Source organism: Saimiri boliviensis, chromosome 2, assembly GCF_048565385.1.
Source record: "Saimiri boliviensis isolate mSaiBol1 chromosome 2, mSaiBol1.pri, whole genome shotgun sequence".
Classification (NCBI taxonomy): Eukaryota; Metazoa; Chordata; class Mammalia; order Primates; family Cebidae; genus Saimiri; species Saimiri boliviensis.
This window is the reverse complement of record NC_133450.1, coordinates 68,530,894-68,549,372: the sequence shown is the minus strand read 5'-3', so window position 1 is coordinate 68,549,372 and position 18,479 is coordinate 68,530,894. Positions and strand designations below refer to the sequence as shown.

The following is an 18,479-nucleotide window of genomic DNA, read 5'->3' as shown; positions in this document are numbered from 1 at the left end:
AAAAATTATCATATCCCTGGCTGGGTGCAGTGACTCGTGCCTGTAATCCCAGCACTTTGGGAGGCTGAGGCAGGTGGATCTTCTGAGGTCGGGAGTTCGAGACCAGCCTGGCCAACATGAGAAACCCCGTCTCTACTAAAAATACAAAAATTAGCAGGATGTGGCGGTGGGCACTTGTAATCCCAGCTACTCAAGAGGTTGAGGCAGAATCGCTTGAACTCGAGGTGAAGGTTGCAGTGAGCTGAGATTGCACCATTATACTCCAGCCTGGGCAAACAAGAGCAAAACTCTGTCTCAAAAAAAGAAAAAAAGAATGATTGTATCCTCAAATTATTTTAGTAATTGGATTAGTTTTGGATTTTAAGAAACGTTAGTGTTAGTTTGAGACAGTGTTGCTATATGTAAAGCATTGTACTAAAAGTCATGGAAGATTCACAGAAGGAAAAGATAGCTTACTTTCAAGGAAGCTGTATTTGAAAAAATGTGTGTAGAAAGTGCCAGAGTAGCAAAGAAATTTGCTCACCAGTTACCCCACTCCTTAATACAATTTCCTGACAAATCTTTATGTATTTTTCTTAGACTAATATTTGGAGACTGTATATCTGCCTGTACTCTTCTTCCAGATCTAACTTTGTTTTTTTAATGGATCATGAAAGATAAGTTTCTGTAATTGATCATTTATTCATAACATGAAGATTTTCCTCCAAACGGTTTATGCCTTTTCTGGTAGTCAGTTTACAGTGGTTAAGTTACAGACAATTCAAAACAAAATAGCTAGAGTAGAAGTGCAAAAATATGGCCAGGTGCGGTGGCTTGTACCTGTAATCCCAGCACTTTGGGAGGCAGAGATGGGCGGATCACTTGAGCTTGGGAGTTGGAGACCAGCGTGTCCAACATGGCAAAACCATGTCTCTACTAAAAATACAAAAATTAGTTGGGTGTGGTGGCGCATGCCTGTAGTCCCAGATGCTTGAGAGGCTGAGGCATGAGAATTGCTTGAACATGGGAGGTGGAGGTTGCAGTGAGCCAAGATCTCACCACTGCACTCCAGGCTGGGCGACCAAGTGAGACTCTGTGTCAAAAAAAAAAAAAAAAGAAAAGGTACAAAAGTATATTAAAGAATTAAGTGTTGGGTTGTAGTTTGCTTGTTTGTTTTACAGTAGGGATGATGACTTTTAGTAGAGATAATACCCAGTGTTAATTTCTTTACGTGATTGTTCTTGGCAATGGCTTAAAGCCTAGGTCAATGAATTGTTTTTCTGATGTAGATTAAAAAATTTCTGTGAAAAGATAGTTTCGTACAATTTCCTGTACATTTAATGTTTACATATTTACTTAAAATGTTCTTTTGGTGTGTATGTTTAATGAGTTGTATTAGTCCGTTCTCAAATTGCTGTAAGGAGCTACCTGACACTGGGTACTTTGTAAAGAAAAGAGGTTTAAATGACTGATGGTTTTGCAGGCTGTACAGGCTTCTGCTTCTCGGGAGGTATCAGGAAAACTTACAATCATAGTAGAAGGTGAAGGGGAAACTAGCACATCTTACATGGTGGGAGCAGAAGGAAGAGAGTGAAGGGGGTGGTGTTACACACATTTAAACAACCAGATCTTATGAGAACTCTATCACCTAGTGGGAGACAGCACTAGGAGGATGGTAATAAACCATGAGAAACCATGCCCATGATCCATTCACCTCCCATCAGGCCACACCTCTAACACTGGGTGTTACAGTTCAACATGAAATTTGGGTGGGGACACAAACCCAAGTCATATCATGAGTGTTTTAGAATAATTAAATACCATTACATGTAATTCGAAAATTTTCTGCTTGTTAATACTATTTCCAAAACTTCCCTCTTTAGGCAGAGTGAGTTTGTTTTGTCTTTTAAGATTTGTGGTGATGATTCATATACATGTTACGGGAGATGATATGTTCCTTCATCTTAGAGGAGTCGAGTTATTATATTGGTACCTTAATATTAGAGATATTCAGAGTTTATACTTCAATTTTAGAGGAGCTCAGAATTTATTATGTTAAGAGAGAAATGAGGTTTTTAAAAAAATTGGTGCATACATTATAAAGCATTCATAATTTAGAATTATTAATTTTTATAGATTTTTTTAAAACTTGGTTTAGCAGTTCAAACAAAGTTGTTTTTCTCTTCAGTCTTGGTATATTTTAAACTAGGAGTATGTTTGAGCATTTGTTATGAAAAGATGTGGATTTCTAGCTTGACTTAGGTATCAAAATTTTAGATTAAAAGGGATGGCTAGGTAGAATTTATTATTGAGAAATAAAATTTTCACTAGATAAAAACAGGCATTATTCATCATCTGGAAATAGTTTTACAGGGAATGTTGAACTACAGTGTCGCCCTTTAAAACTCTTATCTCCGAAACCTTCCTGAGAACTTTAGTGGCATTTGGCTCCCAAATTGAATATTAGGTGCTTGAATTAGAATGTTGAAGGTTTTAGGAATCCTGTAAATAATAATAAAAATTAAAACTTTTTTTTTCTTTTTTGGAGACAGGGTCTCACTCTGTCACCTAGGCTGGAGTGCAGTGGTGTGATTTTGGCTTACTGCAACCTCTGCCTCTCCTCCTCAGCCTCCCAAGTAGCTGGGATTACAGGCACTTCCCACCATGTCTGACTAATTTTTGTATTTTAAGTAGAGATGGGGTTTTGCCATATTGGCCAGGCTGGTCTTGAACTCCTGGCCTCTGGTGATCCACCCACTTTGGCCTTCCCAAGTGCCGTGATTACAGGCGTGAGCCACTGCGCCTGGCCAAAATTAAAATAATTTATATAGGTCCTTACTTAAAATATTAATACACTCAGTTGAACACTCTTCAGCCGTCAAAAAATTACAGGATTCTGTTTTGTGGCAACATGAGTGAGCCTATTTTAAGTGAAATAAGCCATGCCAGAAAGAGCAGTGCTGCATGTTCTCATATATGGGAGCTAATAAAGTTGGTCTCATTTAGTAGAGAGTGGAATAGTAATAGTAATATGAGGATGGGAAGTGTAGAGGGTAGGGGGTAAAGGAAAGGTTAGTTAGCAGATACAAAATTATAACTAGATAGGTGGAATGATTTCTAGTGTTCTGTAGCACTTTAGAGTGACTAGTTATTGTATATTTATTATTTTTCTTCAATCTACTTCATTTGTCATATTTGTTATTTGTAAATAGCTAGAAGAGAGGATTTTGAATGTTCATAACACGACAAATGTTAGAGGTGATGGATATGCTAATTACCCTAAGATTATTAAACATTGAATACCTGTATTGAGATACCATACTGTACCACATAAATATGTACAATTTTTATGTGTCAGCTAATAATAAAAACGGTTGGGTAAACAAAATACCTTATAGATTTTCTGTTAATGTAAAGAGTTTAGTTTATTAATAATTTATTGTAATTTTTATGTTTCTGAAATGTTAATTTGCAACTCAAATGTTTACTCCTTTAATTATGACTTAAAATTTTTATATAGAGCATATTAAAAATCTTCAGACTGAACAAGCATCTTTGCAGTCAGAAAACACACATTTTGAAAGTGAGAATCAGAAGCTTCAACAGAAACTTAAAGTAATGACTGAGTTATATCAAGAAAATGAAATGAAACTCCACAGGTAATAAAAATTATGTTAACTTCATCGAACAGCAAGTAAGATAGCTTCAGAGATATATGTTACATGTTTAGCTGTAGCAGTTATTGAAAGTTCTCAATTTATGATTGGATTATATTTCATCAAATTATTTTTAAGAAAGGTATTTGATCTGGAAACACTTTTTTTCTTTGTTGGAATTTCCAAGTTAAGACACAGAATCCTCTTTAGCTTCTAGTAAGTAGTCAGCAAATTACTACCTTAGAATTCCTAGTACTGGCTTGAGTGGACACTCTTGATTGAACTGCCCATTAATTCCATCTCTGATACATGTAAAACTGATTTCTCTGTTCTTTGCAAGTTGCTCCTACCCAAGTGTTCCTTGTCTTAGTAAGTGGCAGTGTCATTTACTTAGTTGCTCAGGGTGGCTCCTCAAGCCATTTTTGACCTCTCTGTTTTCTATCTCCTGTTTATTCTGTCATCAAATCCTGTCAGCTTTCTTATAGCCTGAATCTGACCACTTTTTACCATCTCCCATACTGGTCTAGTCCAAGCCATCAGCAGTTAATATCTGGTTTATTATAGTAGCCTTTTAAGTAGTCTCCCTCTTTACACCCTTTCTCCTGTACTATGTTTTCTCTGCAACATGCAGGATGACCCTTAAAATGTGAATTGTGAGTATGGTCACTCTCTAGCTCAAAATCCCTAAGTGCCTTCCTATCACACTCAGAGCTTAACCCATAGCTTTTATATTTTAGCCTGCAAGACTGTACAACCTTGGACCCTTGGCCACCTCTTTAATTTTAGCTTATTCCTGTTCTTTTTCCTCTCAGTACCCTCCATCCAACACTGGCCTTTTTGATGATCTTTAGCACATTGACCTCAGGGTCTTTTGCACTTGCTCCTTCTACCTGGAATGATGTTTCCTTATGCATTTACATGGCTCAATTTTTCATCTTATTTGGGTCTGGGTTCAATTGTTGCCTCAAGGAATCCTTCCCTGTCTACTCTAACTAAAATAATAACTGCTGCTCTTTATTCCCTTATTTTGCCTCATAGCTCTTATTGTCCTCTGATGATTGATTGCTTTTATTTCTTTTATCTTCCCTACGTTAAGCATAAGCTCTGAGAGAGAATTACTTTATTTTCTTCACTTCTGTGTTCCCAGTGCCTAAAGCTGTGTGAGACACATGATAGCTGTTCAGTACATGTTTGTTGAAAATATGTCCAAATATGTTCAGTGCCTTTATATATTGAAAGAGTGTGTGTGTATGCTGTTACCTAAATGCCTAAATACACAGAAGACTCTTGAGATATCTGAAGACTTCAGATTTTCAAATATTACTGTAGCACATATTTTTTTCATCATAAAGGGTAATAAAATGTAACAGACTTTCAGGTTCCTTTAGGGTCTTAATGAAAGTTATTATAGTTGTTTATTAATTATAGAATCTGTATTTGTGAATTCACTTACTTGCCAAAATATATCTGTAAATCAGATCAATACATGCAAAGCTTTTGCAGCCATTCATGGACATATTCAGAATGATGAAAAATTCGAGTTGCCCAATGTGCGTGTTGGCAGCTGAGGTTAAACAAGGTGATGCTCTGCTTTTTTGTTTCAGCTCTCGTTCTGTAAACAAGTGTCCTTTTTACAGTATATTTAGTACCTCATTTTTTATATTGTTATGCTTTTTGCTGGTGATTTAGGTGTTTAAAATGTGCCCTAAGCATACTGCTGAACTGTTATGTAGTGTTTGAAGCATAAGAAGGTTGTGATGTGTGTTACGGAGAAAATACATGCGTTAGATAAACTTCGTTTAGGCATGAATTACAGTGCTTTTGGCTGTGAGTTCAATGTTAATAAATTAACGATATATATATTAAATAAGATACCTTTAAACAGAAGCACACATAAGACAAGGTTATGTATTGATTAGTTGATAAAATTGTTGTGACCAGAGGCTAGCAGGAAGCTAACTCTTTTTGATTACCCTTAGGAGCAGTGATCTGGTATTTGCTGATTCATGATGTGTAGTGACTATGGAATATAGCTAGTACAAATAATGAGAATCTACTTGATATATTTGGAAACTGGTAGAGAATACTAATGCTTCTTTGAGATCAGGATGCTGGGTAGTACTTGGCTCAGTCACTGCTAAGTTCTATACCTCAGTCATGATTTGGATTTCAGTTCACAATTAAAAAGTTATTTGTTATGGACCTTTGGCCATTTGGGACTGCTCAGGGTATGAAAGAGAATAAACTTGACTAAATGAAAGAGTTGCAGTATAACTTTGGGGCTTTTGAGCCAGTATACCTAGGAGCGGGCCCTTCTTTTTAGGCTAAAATGAAACATATTAAAGTAAAACTTGCATATAAAAGTGATTGTTTGAGGTAAAAGCAATACTTTTGTGTATATCTTTTTGAATAAAAAAGGTATATGGTTGATTACAGAATTTGGATGAGCAGTGTTTCAGAAAAAAAAAAAACATTTTCCTTAGATTTTTAAGGCAAGGATAGGAAGCTGAGTAGTGTCCTACTTGTGTGTGTTGTTCACATGATTTCATTTGTTTGAAATATTTTAAATACCTAAAATATGTATTTGCTTCTTATATTTAAATTAAACTACTTGCTACTGAAATTCAATGAATTATGCCATTGGTACTTTTTTAGAGTAAATATTGAGTTGATAGTACCAGTAAATTTATATTCTTGCTGCATATAGAATAAGTTCAGTCTAGATGTTGGCTTGATGTTTTCTTTACTGATAGAGTGTTTTACTACCGTTTTTCCAAATTTAATAATGGAAAGAAATTAAATGGTAGGACTTAGAAGCTTGATGTGTTACTTTTTTTTTTTTTTGAAACGGAGTCTTGCTGTGATGCCTAGGCTGGAGTGCAGTGGTGCAGTCTTGGCTCTCTGTAACCTCCACCTTCTGGGTTCAAGCGATTCTCTTGCCCCAGCCTCCTGGGTAGCTGGGACTACAGGTGTGCCACCATGCCTGGCTAATTTTTTTTTTTTTTGTATTTTTAATAGAGACGGGATTTTTACCATGTTGGCCAGGCTGGTCTCAAACTCCTGACCTCCAGTGATCTGCCCGCCTCGGCCTCCCAAAGTGCTGGGATAACAGGCGTGAGCCACCACACCTGGCCCTTGATGTGTTACTTTAAATATGTATGATTTTCTTTTTTGAGATGCAGTCTCGCTCTGTTGCTCAGGCTGGAGTACAGTGGCGTGATCTTGGCTTACTGCAACCTTTGCCTCCTGGGCTTGAGCAATTCTCCTGCCTCAGCTGCCTGAGTAGCTAGGATTACAGGTGCACGCCACCACACCCTGCTAATTTTTGTATTTTTAGTAGCAGTGGGGTTTCACCATGTTAGCCAGGCCGGTCCTAACCTCCTGACCTTGTGATCTGCCCACCTTGGCATCCCAAAGTGCTGGGATTATAGGCATGAGCCACTGCGCCTGGCCAAGATAGGATTTTTTTAAGTCATATCATCAGGTCTCTTTTCGTAGTGTAATTTCTATCATTAATAGGCCCACTCAAATTCAGTGGGAAGGTACATAGACCTCACCTTTGATCAGTAGGGGTGTCAAATAATTTCTGGCTATCTTCAGTCTACACTGTCTGTAAAAAACATTTCTGTCTTCTAAATCTACGCCTATCTCACTTTTGTGCTCTTCCTAAGGAGAAGACTTATTTTCTTACAACGTACATGAAAGTGATTGACCTGAGGGAATGCTTTCTTAGCAGTAGGTGATATAGTGTATCGAATATAAAACATTTACAGCCACACTCCAAGACTTATTCCTTAGGTAGTTTGTCTTGTTCCTTCTCAAAGTTCATGAAGGAGGGAAGATAACCATTTAGGATTCCAAATTTGTTTTCCCGTGGTGTTCCATAAATATTTTTTGGGTGACCAAGGTTATTAATGATCGTATGTGAAACAACATGGGTATTGTAGCATAAAAGCGTCACTGCTTATGAGCTCTGGAGCTTGGTTTAATTGTTTTATTTCTCTGTGCTTCATTTTCATTTTTGTAAGATGGGAATAAAAGTACCACCCTTCTTGTAGAGCTGTTGTGGTAATTAAATAATATATGTAATAGTCTAAGAACAGTTTTTGGGACATACTAATGGCTCAATAAGTTGTTATTATTAATAGAACTGGGTGTAGTAAATAGGACTGCTACTACTAGTACTGTTTACTTTGGGTTTATTGTAATTATAATGGTGTGTGTATGTGTATGTGTATGTGTATGTGTATACTTGCCTGGAAGCCTAATCACTAACCAATATAAAAGTTAATGAAACATAATTTTGTTTTATTAATTGGTGACTTCTTACTAGCAAATGTAATGCTTGTTTATACAGAAAGGCTGGAAAAGTGATAGTCATAATAGTTTTTATTAAATTTATCTTTGGTCCTATTTTCAAGATAAATTTATATAGAAAACTCTTGTAGTAGGAGTACTGTAGTCGAAAACTATTAGTAATAATAGTAGAAAACCATTAGTAGTTCTGGATTAGACGTAGTGCTTTACAATTTGAGTTTGTAATGTTAAATTCCACACCAGGAATATTTTATACAGGTGCTTTTTTTTTTTTTTTTTCTTGCAGGTGATGTTTTCAGTGGTATTTTAGAAATCACTTCACAGGAATTGCCAGTTTGGGTACAAGTAAAAAGATAGAATTGTCTTATGACATGTATTAAAATAATTAAAACTCTTTTTGCTTTAAGGAAATTAACAGTAGAGGAAAATTACCGGTTAGAGAAAGAAGAAAAACTTTCTAAAATAGACGAAAAGATCAGCCATGCCACTGAAGAGCTGGAGACTTATAGGTATTAAATACATTTTCCCCGTTTCTTTTTTGGGATGAGAAGAGTATCTAAAAAACTTAATGCCAGAAAAAATAATAAATCAACTGAAAATAGAAAACATTTTAAAATCTGACAGTTGGTGCAGACAAAAAATAATATATTTTTGTCTCATCACTTTTCATTCTGATTTCTTGGTTTTAAGCAATTATACAGAAAATATAGAGAGGAAAAATGTTTTTCTTTCAGGTTGTGTGATTTTTAAAATCTCTCACAGTTGAATATGGACAATTTTATGTTAGTGTTAGGAAACTAATGAATAGATATTAATTTTAAGGTCTTTCCTCTTTGGTTCAAATTGAGAAGAATGTATGTAGTGTCAGTGAATCAGTAGGTGTGCCACAAAAAGAAAAGTGAGCGACAGAGCATTCTCAAGTATTTAAAAGACTATAAATCTAGAGTTTACCTTGGTTTGATCCTTACTAGATCCCCAGGAAATCGAAAATACAGAGAAAAAAGGGTAAGATTCAGTAATATCCCAAATAGTTGTGATGCTTCATTTTAGCTCAGGAAGAGCAAGCTTGAGTTTTATCCAAAGAAATTATTTTATGAGATTATGTTAATATCATAAAAGTAACAAGTAACTTTTACTTCACAGTGATTGCTAATTTCCTTGAATTCTATTAAGACTACTGATATCTGGCAGAGCACAGTGGCTCACACCTATAATCCCTGCACTTTGCGAGGCTGAGGTAGATGGATCACCTGAGGTCAGGAGTTTGAGACTAGCCTGGCTAACATGATGAAACTCCATCTCTACTAAAAATACAAAAAATTAGCTGGGCATGGTGGTGGGTGCCTATCTCACCTACTCAGGAGGCTGAGGCAGGAGAATCGCTTGAACCCTGGAGGTGGAGGTCGCAGTGAGCCGAGATTGCACCCCTGCACTCTAGCCTGGGCAACAAGAGTGAAATGCTGTGTCAGAGAAAAAAAAAAAAGACTACCAACATTTTAATAAATCTTCTAGGATCATTCTTCTTAAAAGAAGAAACCTATATACCATGTAATATGAATACTTGTGTGACTTTTGGTTTAGGTAAACTCAAGTAGTAGTATTCTTAAGTTGTAATCAGTGTTAAAATTAGTTTAGGAAAAATTATACTGTAGAACCTCTCAGAGGTGATCATTTCTTAATGGGGAGTTCTGGAGTTATTTTTTACTTGAAGTAGAGCATTCTGGGTGTTTTAATTAATATTTTTAAACTAGAGAGTAAGTCCTGTCATTTCTTATGATATGTTAATAGTAGAATAATTATTCGTTCCGTTTAGAAAGCGAGCCAGAGATCTTGAAGAAGAATTGGAGAGAACTATTCATTCTTATCAAGGGCAGGTATATATATGTGTGTGCGTGTGCGTGTGCGTGTGTGTGTGTGTGTAATTTAATGATCTGTGTGAACTGTTGCAGAAATATAATTACTTGACCAGTTGTACACCTCTTTTGAGGTGTTGCATGTGGCTATGGGACATTTCCAAGGAGCCAAAGATTCTGGGATAAGAAATCTCAAATTGCCTTATTGTCTGGGCGCAGTGGCTCTAGCATGTAATCCCAGCATTCTGGGATGTCTAGATGGGCGGATCACTTGACGTCAGGTGTTCTAGACCAGCCTGGCCAACATGGCAAAACTCTGTCTCTACTTAAAAAAAAAAAAAAAATACAAAAATTAGCCGAGGGTGGTGACACATGACTGTAATCCCAGCTACTTGGGAGGCTGACGCAAGAGAATCACTTGAACTCAAGAGGCAGAGGTTGCAGTGAGCTGAGATTGCGTCATTGCACTACAGCCTGGGGGATAGAGTGAGACTTTGTCCCCCCAAAAAAAAAAAAAAAAATTAAAATTGCCATATCTTCTGTTGCTTTGGGAAGGTAGATTGCATCACATAAATTCATATTAACAGTGGGGTCTTATACTCAGTCAGACAAGTTATATGTTAATTGGCAATTCCTGTTCATTATTGCATAAAGTAAAAGTTTACCAAACAAAAACTTTAATTGTCTTTACATTTAGTTTTTGTTTTAAAATAGATTATGCATACATGAAAATTTGCTTTAAAAATGTTGCTTACTCTTCGGAGATGCTTGGGATATTTTTGGGTTGTCTGCTACATCATAGTGGTAGCTGTGAATGTTTTTTACTTAAGAAAAATAATTGTCAGTGGCATTTTAATTACTTTCTTTTTCAGATTATTTCCCATGAGAAAAAAGCACATGATAATTGGGTAAGTTTTAAATTTCCTTAAGACTGTTTTGTTAGATTGTCCTTTTTTTCCCCATTAGATATGCTGCTCATTTAAATTAGATGAAAATAAAGATAGTATTCTAAAAAATCAGTTTCTTTTAATTTTGGTAATAGTGAAATGATATTCTTTGTGAACTAAACACTTTGTTCTAACACAGTTATTCAAAAAAATCAGATTTTTCCTTCTCTGCTTTCAGCACATTGCTTCTTTGAAAGGAGTTTATTCTCTCTGGGGAAGATGATATAATGTTCATGGATTGATTATTTCAGGGCACTGGATTGCCACTAATTAGTTTTGGATAAGCTACTTAAAATTCTTTGGTCCTATTTTCTGATTTGTGTAACGATGGGATTAGATTAAGTGATCTTCAAAGCCCCTTCTAGTTTTAAAAGTCCTAAAATTCTGTTACCTGATTCTCAGTGTTGGATTACTGGGTACACATTGAGAAAAGGGTCATCGTGATAAATAGTGTATCTGTGCTCCAGAGGAACTAAGTGTGTGAGGAAGCAATAAGGATGCAGATTTTGACTAATTATAAGAAAGACACTCTAACGTATAGGACTATTGTAATAGCTGGCCTTTGGAGTACTTGTCACTAGGAGTCCTCAACAGTAGGCAGTTTGCACAGTGGGTGAATACATGGAGTCTAGAATTAGGCTGTCTTGGCTGGTGTCCTGGCTTCATCACCTATCATCAGTTTTCCTATCTGTAAGACAGATATATCAATAGTACCTATTTCATAGGGTGATTGTGGTGATTAAATTCATGGAAGGTGATTTCCAAGTGCCTGACACATAGCATACATTCAGTGAATGTTAACTGTTGTTTTTATTATTGTTATATTGAAGCTTGATAGATGTTTCTTAGACATGTTGGAGTAGCGATTCCAGCCTCGGGTGAGGGATTAGGTATGTTGAATGTCTAGGTCCTCCTCAGTTCTAAGATTCTGTGTGCTTTGGTATTGAGGGTTCAAATGAAAATCTGTTACTGAATTAAGCTGGGCTTGCAGATAAATTTAGTTAACCACTCCTTACCACTTGTAAAATACTTAGATGTAGATCGCTCTTTAAAGATTGAGAGGTCCACACACAGTCTCAGGGTAGGATCATAATCAGGCTGTTTCTAGAAGGGCAGCAGGAACATCTTACAGATCTTACAGAGGCACTGACTTGTAAAGATCAGAATAAAAACCACAAACAACAATGGCCAAGAAGGGAATGTGCTGAGGCCCAGAGGTAACAATTCCACATTCCTCCCTCACCCCTGCGTATTTAGTGAAATCTCCTAAGGTAGATAAAAGTTATCTCAGACAACATGGATGGAGACTACAAAGAGACTGTTAAGCAGTTGGATATACAGATCTGGGACTGCCAGATGATACCTAGGAAATAACTGTCCTCATGTGCTCTAGAGCACAGGGGCAGGCAGGAAAACCCACGGAACCACAGACTAAATAATTATATATCAGGAAGGTCGCCTGGGAGAAGCTTTACAGACAAGGTATGTTTTTAGCTGACTTCTGATTGGTGGAAGGAATGAAAGTGACACTGAGCAGTAGCTTGTCAAGCGCTCCAGAGCTGAGCTACCCACAGGAGCAGACTGGGGTCTGGGCGGAAGACAGTTAATAGGAGAGACTAATATTAGTTTCTGAAAAGTCACCTGGTAACAGAATTTAACTTGTTATTCAGGGAAAAAGTGTTCATTTCAAGGAACTAATCACCCAATTGGAACCCAGACTGAGTTTAGAGTCTATGAGGCTCTGAATGATTGACCCCAGGGTGGATGGGGACAAGGACATGGCTCAAACTATCAACTTTAGAGAGGGTAGGGGGTTAATAAAGTCTCAACTATAATAACAAAAAGATAGGATGTTTATTAAAATCTCTTGTGTTCTAGGCACCATACTTAAAGGCCTTTTACAAACATTACTTGTTCAGTCTACTCAGTAACTCTTTAAAGTAGGTATTATAATCCCAGATTTATAGATGAGGAAACAGCCTGAGGTCATATGACTAGAGGTAAGAGTAGATACTGAAATTCTGATCTTTCAGAGTCTAAGTCTTACACTTTTTCTTACTTAAGTGATGATGATTTGTATGCCGTTGTTGTGATATATTTTTTTTAATTAATGAATATTTACATTGACATATTTCTACTTATTTTTTAAGTTTATATAAATGTATTTTTAAAATGTGTTATTTTCTTGAAGTTGGCAGCTCGAACTGCTGAAAGAAACCTCAGTGATTTAAGGAAAGAAAATGCTCACAACAGACAACAGTAAGTATTTTAGTGGGAACACTTTAAATTAGTTATTATTCTTACTGTTATTTCATTAATTAGGTAATACTTTTATAAGGTTAAATAAAAAAAACTTGCAGTGAATCCAGCATATCTCGTGAAATATCTTTTTTTTTTTTTTTTTTGAGACGGAGTTTCACTCTTGTTACCCAGGCTGGAGTGCAATGGCGCGATCTCGGCTCACCGCAACCTCCGCCTCCTGGGTTCAGGCAATTCTCCTGCCTCAGCCTCCTGAGTAGCTGGGATTACAGGCACACGCCACCATGCCCAGCTAATTTTTTTTATTTTATTTTATTTTTATTTTTAGTAGAGACGGGGTTTCACCATGTTGACCAGGATGGTCTCGATCTCCTGACCTCGTGATCCACCCGCCTCGGCCTCCCAAAGTGCTGGGATTACAGGCTTGAGCCACCGTGCCCGGCCTTGTGAAATATCTTTTAGTTTTACTAGGAATGACTAGTTTTTTGTTTGTTTGTTTGTTGAAGTACTTGTCTTAGGTCACTGAAGTGACACTTGGGGGAAACTGTTCAAAGATTCTTCTGTAAAAAGTATAACTAAAAATTTTTTTAAACCAGTGTAGTTGGAGGCAGGTATAAATGGCTGGAAAGAGAAAGGATGACTCTCTTTGCTATAGTAATGCCCAGAATATCAACATCTTTTAATGCATAAGTAGATAGGATAATATTCATTAATTTCTCTAATTTCCTGGTTTTGTAATAATGGGGTGATGTTGTTTTACAATAATAAAATGAAAGGTAGAATAAATGTCAGTGTACAATACCAGGGAAGAATAAAAGCTTTTCTATGAAGATGGTAACTGTCTTCTTAGAGCATTATAGTTTCTTGTCAAAATGTACTATTAACATTATCCAGTATTAGTTTTTAGTCCTCTTGCCTGTCTTTTCTAGTTGTAGAAATTAAAATCAAATTATTAAGTGTTCTATTTCAGATCTAGTTCTTGATTAAGAACTAGAAATCAAGAACTAGATTCTTTTAAAATATCACATTTGTAGGATAAAAAGTTTACGAGTAAGATAGTAGGACATATTAATGGGAATTTCCAGTGTTACAACTGGAATCATATGAATCACATTACAATGGAAAGCATACATGACCCAGAGCCAGGACCTGTGTCTTAAATCTGTCACTTTCATCGTGAATAAATCATTAAACTCCTAGCCTCAGTTTCCTTAGTTGTAAAATGACAGACTTGAACTGGTTGACCTTGGAGGACTTTTGTATTTCAAAAATTTGGTTTTGTGATGTAGTACTCATGGTAGTCTGGTTTTTGAAGAAGAAACAAAACAATTCTGAGGCTTCACAAAACATCACTATCCCTAGGGCAGCAAGAACTGGTTACTCTGGTTAATAAGCAGTGGAAAATAAAGGTGTTTTGGTCAGAATAATTTTAGAGGATCTGTTTATTCTGTGCAGATATTAAGACAGTGAAGAGTAGCTTGTACTTGGTAGTGGCATTTTTCTTGAAATGTGGGTGCTTCTCTTGGATGAGTAACTTAGAGATGTTTGTTCTTTATTTGCAGATTAACTGAAACAGAGTTTAAATTTGAACTTTTAGAAAAAGATCCTTATGCACTTGATGTTCCAAATACAGCATTTGGCAGAGGTAGTCTTTTTTTTTTTTAACCCCTCATTTAAAATACATTTTACATATATATATATATATATATATATATATCACATATAGTTTCTATTAGTATAAGTTAACCCTGTTATTTATATAAATATTTTAGATTTTGGAACCAAGGTTCTAGTCTAAGCTCTCTCAGAGACTCCCAAATTGCCAGGTTTTGTTTCCCGAGCAATAATGAAAATCATTGTTGCTTTCATTGCTCAGTAGGATTTTGTAAAATGATATATATTTAGTACCTTGAGCTCCCTGAAGAGCCAGGTGCTTGGCATATACTAAGGTAACTCATTAACAATTTTCCGGGAGATTGAATGAATAAGGAGTGCTTACATAGAATAGCATTGTGACTGTTTACCTATTAACTATACTTTAAAATTTGCTTGCTTAATAATTAAACAATAGTTTTTAATTATTTAAAAGTATTAATTTAAAAGGTGGGAAAACCTCAATCTGAGTTTTGATTATTTTAATTACCTTCAAGGGAGGACCAATTTTTTGTAAGACATACTTAACATTTCTGTCTCATGTTAAGTTAGGGTCTGCAATACTCTCAAACTTTTGCAAACAGTTTAAATTTTTTCATAACAATTTCCGTTGAATTGGAATTAAGCTTCTGAGGTAGTGAAAATTATATATAGGTAGAATCCCATTTTAATAATCTTTGGAAAGTTATGAAAATCACTTTTGAGAGTAAAATTTTATTAAAACGAAAGTTTGTTTCTTTCTACATTAAAAAATACGAGATTATTAAGAATTTTAGGTAGTAACAAAGTTTGGTTTGGGGTGAAGTATACAGAAGGATAGTTGTTTGTTTGAATCCAACACAAAAGTTTCAGGGAGGGTAAATAATGCTTTGATCTTTTCTTGTAGCTGGTTTGAATACCAGCTACACCAATGTTTTAAATTTAATATGTTTTAAAAATGTTATTTTGTTGTTTTTTAAGTTTGTTTGTATTTTGTTTTTGATTATTGACCTTGGAAACAAAACCAGTATTTGAGAGTGGTGAAGTTTGTAAAATGGTAGGTGTCTTGGCTATATAGATCATAGATTAAGTGATTTATTTGATAAATTAGTATTTGTAAACTGACTTTTTACTGGTAATGAATCAAAAGTAATTTGTGGTCTAGCTTCAGAGTATTTTATGCATTTTTCTCCTTTTCATAATCTGAGTATTATTCAAACAATTCATGGCTCAGTACAGCCTGTCTGGTCCTGATTTAAACTGGGTACTTCTGTGTTGCAGTTCTCAGCAGCTGAAATGTCTGGATGTTTTTACTCCTAGTGAAAACAAAAAATCAAACTGTATGCTCCCCATATCCTCCTGTAACTCTAAAACGTATCTCCAATATCCTTTGCTTAATATAAATGATTATTTAAGTGTATTAATTCCCAATAGGTTGATGTTTTTATTGGTTAAAGTGTCTATTTGGTAGACAGATATTGAAAACACCAGACTCCATATTTAATTCTGTTCTCTATTAGCAAAAGCAAAGGGTATGTTCAGGACATGGAATAAACTTAAATTGGCAATACGATGACCTGATGGTAATGATTGAAATGGGATTCTAACTCTATAGTGTAGCTAAGTGAAACTGTGAATTTAAATATGCTGTTTTAATTATTCCAGAGCATTCCCCATATGGTCCCTCACCATTGGGTCGACCTTCATCTGAAACGAGAGCTTTTCTCTCTCCTCCAACTTTGTTGGAGGGTCCACTCAGACTCTCACCTTTGCTTCCAGGGGGAGGAGGAAGAGGTATATTGTTTAAACATCTTTATTACTCTAGATTTCTTCCTTTATATTTTCATTTCATCGTACCTTAAAAATGATCTGTAAAGTAAACATTTGGAAAATATAGGCATTCCTTGCACTTATTGGAAATAATTTTTATTTGGTGTTATAAAAGGCCCTAGCACCTTTGAAAACTCCTGTGTACCTGGAGTTTTCCTTTTTTGATCTCCCACCATACTTACTTTGTCAAGTTGTTTTAAAGTTTTCCGTTAATTTGCGGTGAAATTGAGAGATACAGAGCCCTATTTATTCCAAAATCAGAAGTCTTACATTTTCCGTTCCAAGTCTGCATTTTATAAGAGCGGATTACCTTCTTCACCAGTGAAACGTTCTCACTGTTTTTATCAGTGATTTTAACAGATTGAATTTGAGATAGGAACATAAAGTAATAAATCTAAATAAAAACAACAAATTAAATCCAACAAATCAAAATTCATATACTCAGTTGGCTATTACTCATCTAAATAGTATCTCAGGAAGTCTCTGTACCTGTTAGTTGAAGCTGCTGTTATTCCAAATACTTTTGGAACTCTTCCTTTGAAATTGCTTTCAAAGAATATGAGAAAAATCAACTTTCTACTCTATGATCATGAGATAGTCTTCCTTTCCCCATATATTGTTTGTATCCTCTTTCTCCAGCCTCATTTTGCTACACTTAGAACTGTTCTCATCTACCTCCCAGTTGCCCCTGTAGATTGGGCCACAGCCTGGGGTCCCTTCAGAGTCTTTGCTTGTTTTGCTTTTGAACTGGAAGCTCCTAGGGAGAGGGACTGCCCTATAGACTGATACTTACAGCCTAAGGGAGGCTTTGCATTAAGCACTTTAGGAAAGGGACTGATTTTGACATGTCTGCTGCAAGCTTAGGACTTAGTTCCCTAAGTCCATCCTCACCCTTCCATTTTTTACCTTGACTCACACCAAGAAAAGCATTTTATAGTATGTCATATTGCCCACCAACATAAATATAATTGAAACCTGCTATATATAATAGTACTTACCATATAGCTTTGTTGCTTTCTATTCTGTTTTATCTTGTTTCATTAATTAGCATTATTTTTAAAATTTCACACATCACAAATGAGTAGGAGCTAGCAGTCTGAAAAAAACGGTGTCCTAGAAATAGGGGCATAATTGGCTAAACTGCAAATATGAATCACTGAAAATCGAATTACATAAGTCAAGGATTGCTTGTAGTCAATTGCATATTTGAAATGATTAAAATTTACCTTTGATTTCTCCTCTTCTATCTCCTCTTCTATTCAATTTAAAGATACAGTGTGTTTAGATTATCTGCAAGGGTGTTTTACTATTTGTTTAAAAAGCTACAGAAGTTCTAGGTAAGTTGTCATTGGTTCTTACAGAGTTGATTTGAACTAAAAGTTTCTGTGATCCACCGAAGGAGCATGGAGAGTACCCATTGTTTTCCTTACTTTTACTATCTTTTTAATTTGAAGTTTAGATGAGTGATACATTTGAATAATACTGAGTATACATAGAACAATTTCTTTTTAGAGCACATTGTACGTAACTTTTGGTTTGAATAGAAAACTTTAATCAGTAGTATTTTCAGGCTTATAATTTTCACTGGGTAGTCAGTTGGCCTGTAGCTCTGGTCTTCTGGAAGTAAGCAATCAGGAGGGAAAGCCTTCGAATGTCTCCTTTAAATCTCTGTGCTTCATTCCAGATGAACTCAGCCTGACTGACGCTTGCACATTTTCTGTTTTTCCAGCCTTCTTCTTCTAATGAGCTAATTATTAGGATGAAGAAGCTAGAAGGAAAGATTTGGGGAATTTAATAGAATGTATACCCATAAGGAAAAATGGTAGTTTACTTCCTGATTTAAAAACCAGTTGATCTGAATCTACTAAAGGGAGTAGATGGAAAATTTGTTTTAAAGATTACTATATATTAAACATGAATGCTTATGCTGATTTGTACAAGTTACCAAGAAAAGTTAAAATTAATTTTGGTTTCTTCTCTTAAAGGAAGTACTGAAATGGAGTAAG

At 35.6% G+C, this 18,479-nt stretch overlaps 1 protein-coding gene across 10 annotated transcripts in view; it reads left to right on the top strand.

Moving 5' to 3' along the window:
• Positions 1-18,479, top strand: part of MIA2 (MIA SH3 domain ER export factor 2) — a 107,619-nt gene that overhangs the window by 66,060 nt on the left and 23,080 nt on the right. For 8 of the 10 annotated variants that reach the window (XM_010339445.3, XM_074393534.1, XM_003928806.4 and 5 more), the window contains 7 exons: positions 3,500-3,638; positions 8,360-8,461; positions 9,766-9,826; positions 10,678-10,713; positions 12,944-13,011; positions 14,574-14,656; positions 16,309-16,437. In XM_010339445.3, coding sequence (XP_010337747.1) covers positions 3,500-3,638; positions 8,360-8,461; positions 9,766-9,826; positions 10,678-10,713; positions 12,944-13,011; positions 14,574-14,656; positions 16,309-16,437 — 618 coding nt within the window. The remainder of the gene's footprint in view (positions 1-3,499; positions 3,639-8,359; positions 8,462-9,765; positions 9,827-10,677; positions 10,714-12,943; positions 13,012-14,573; positions 14,657-16,308; positions 16,438-18,479) is intronic. The other 2 variants (XM_074393533.1, XM_074393537.1) reach the window with 1 other exon arrangement.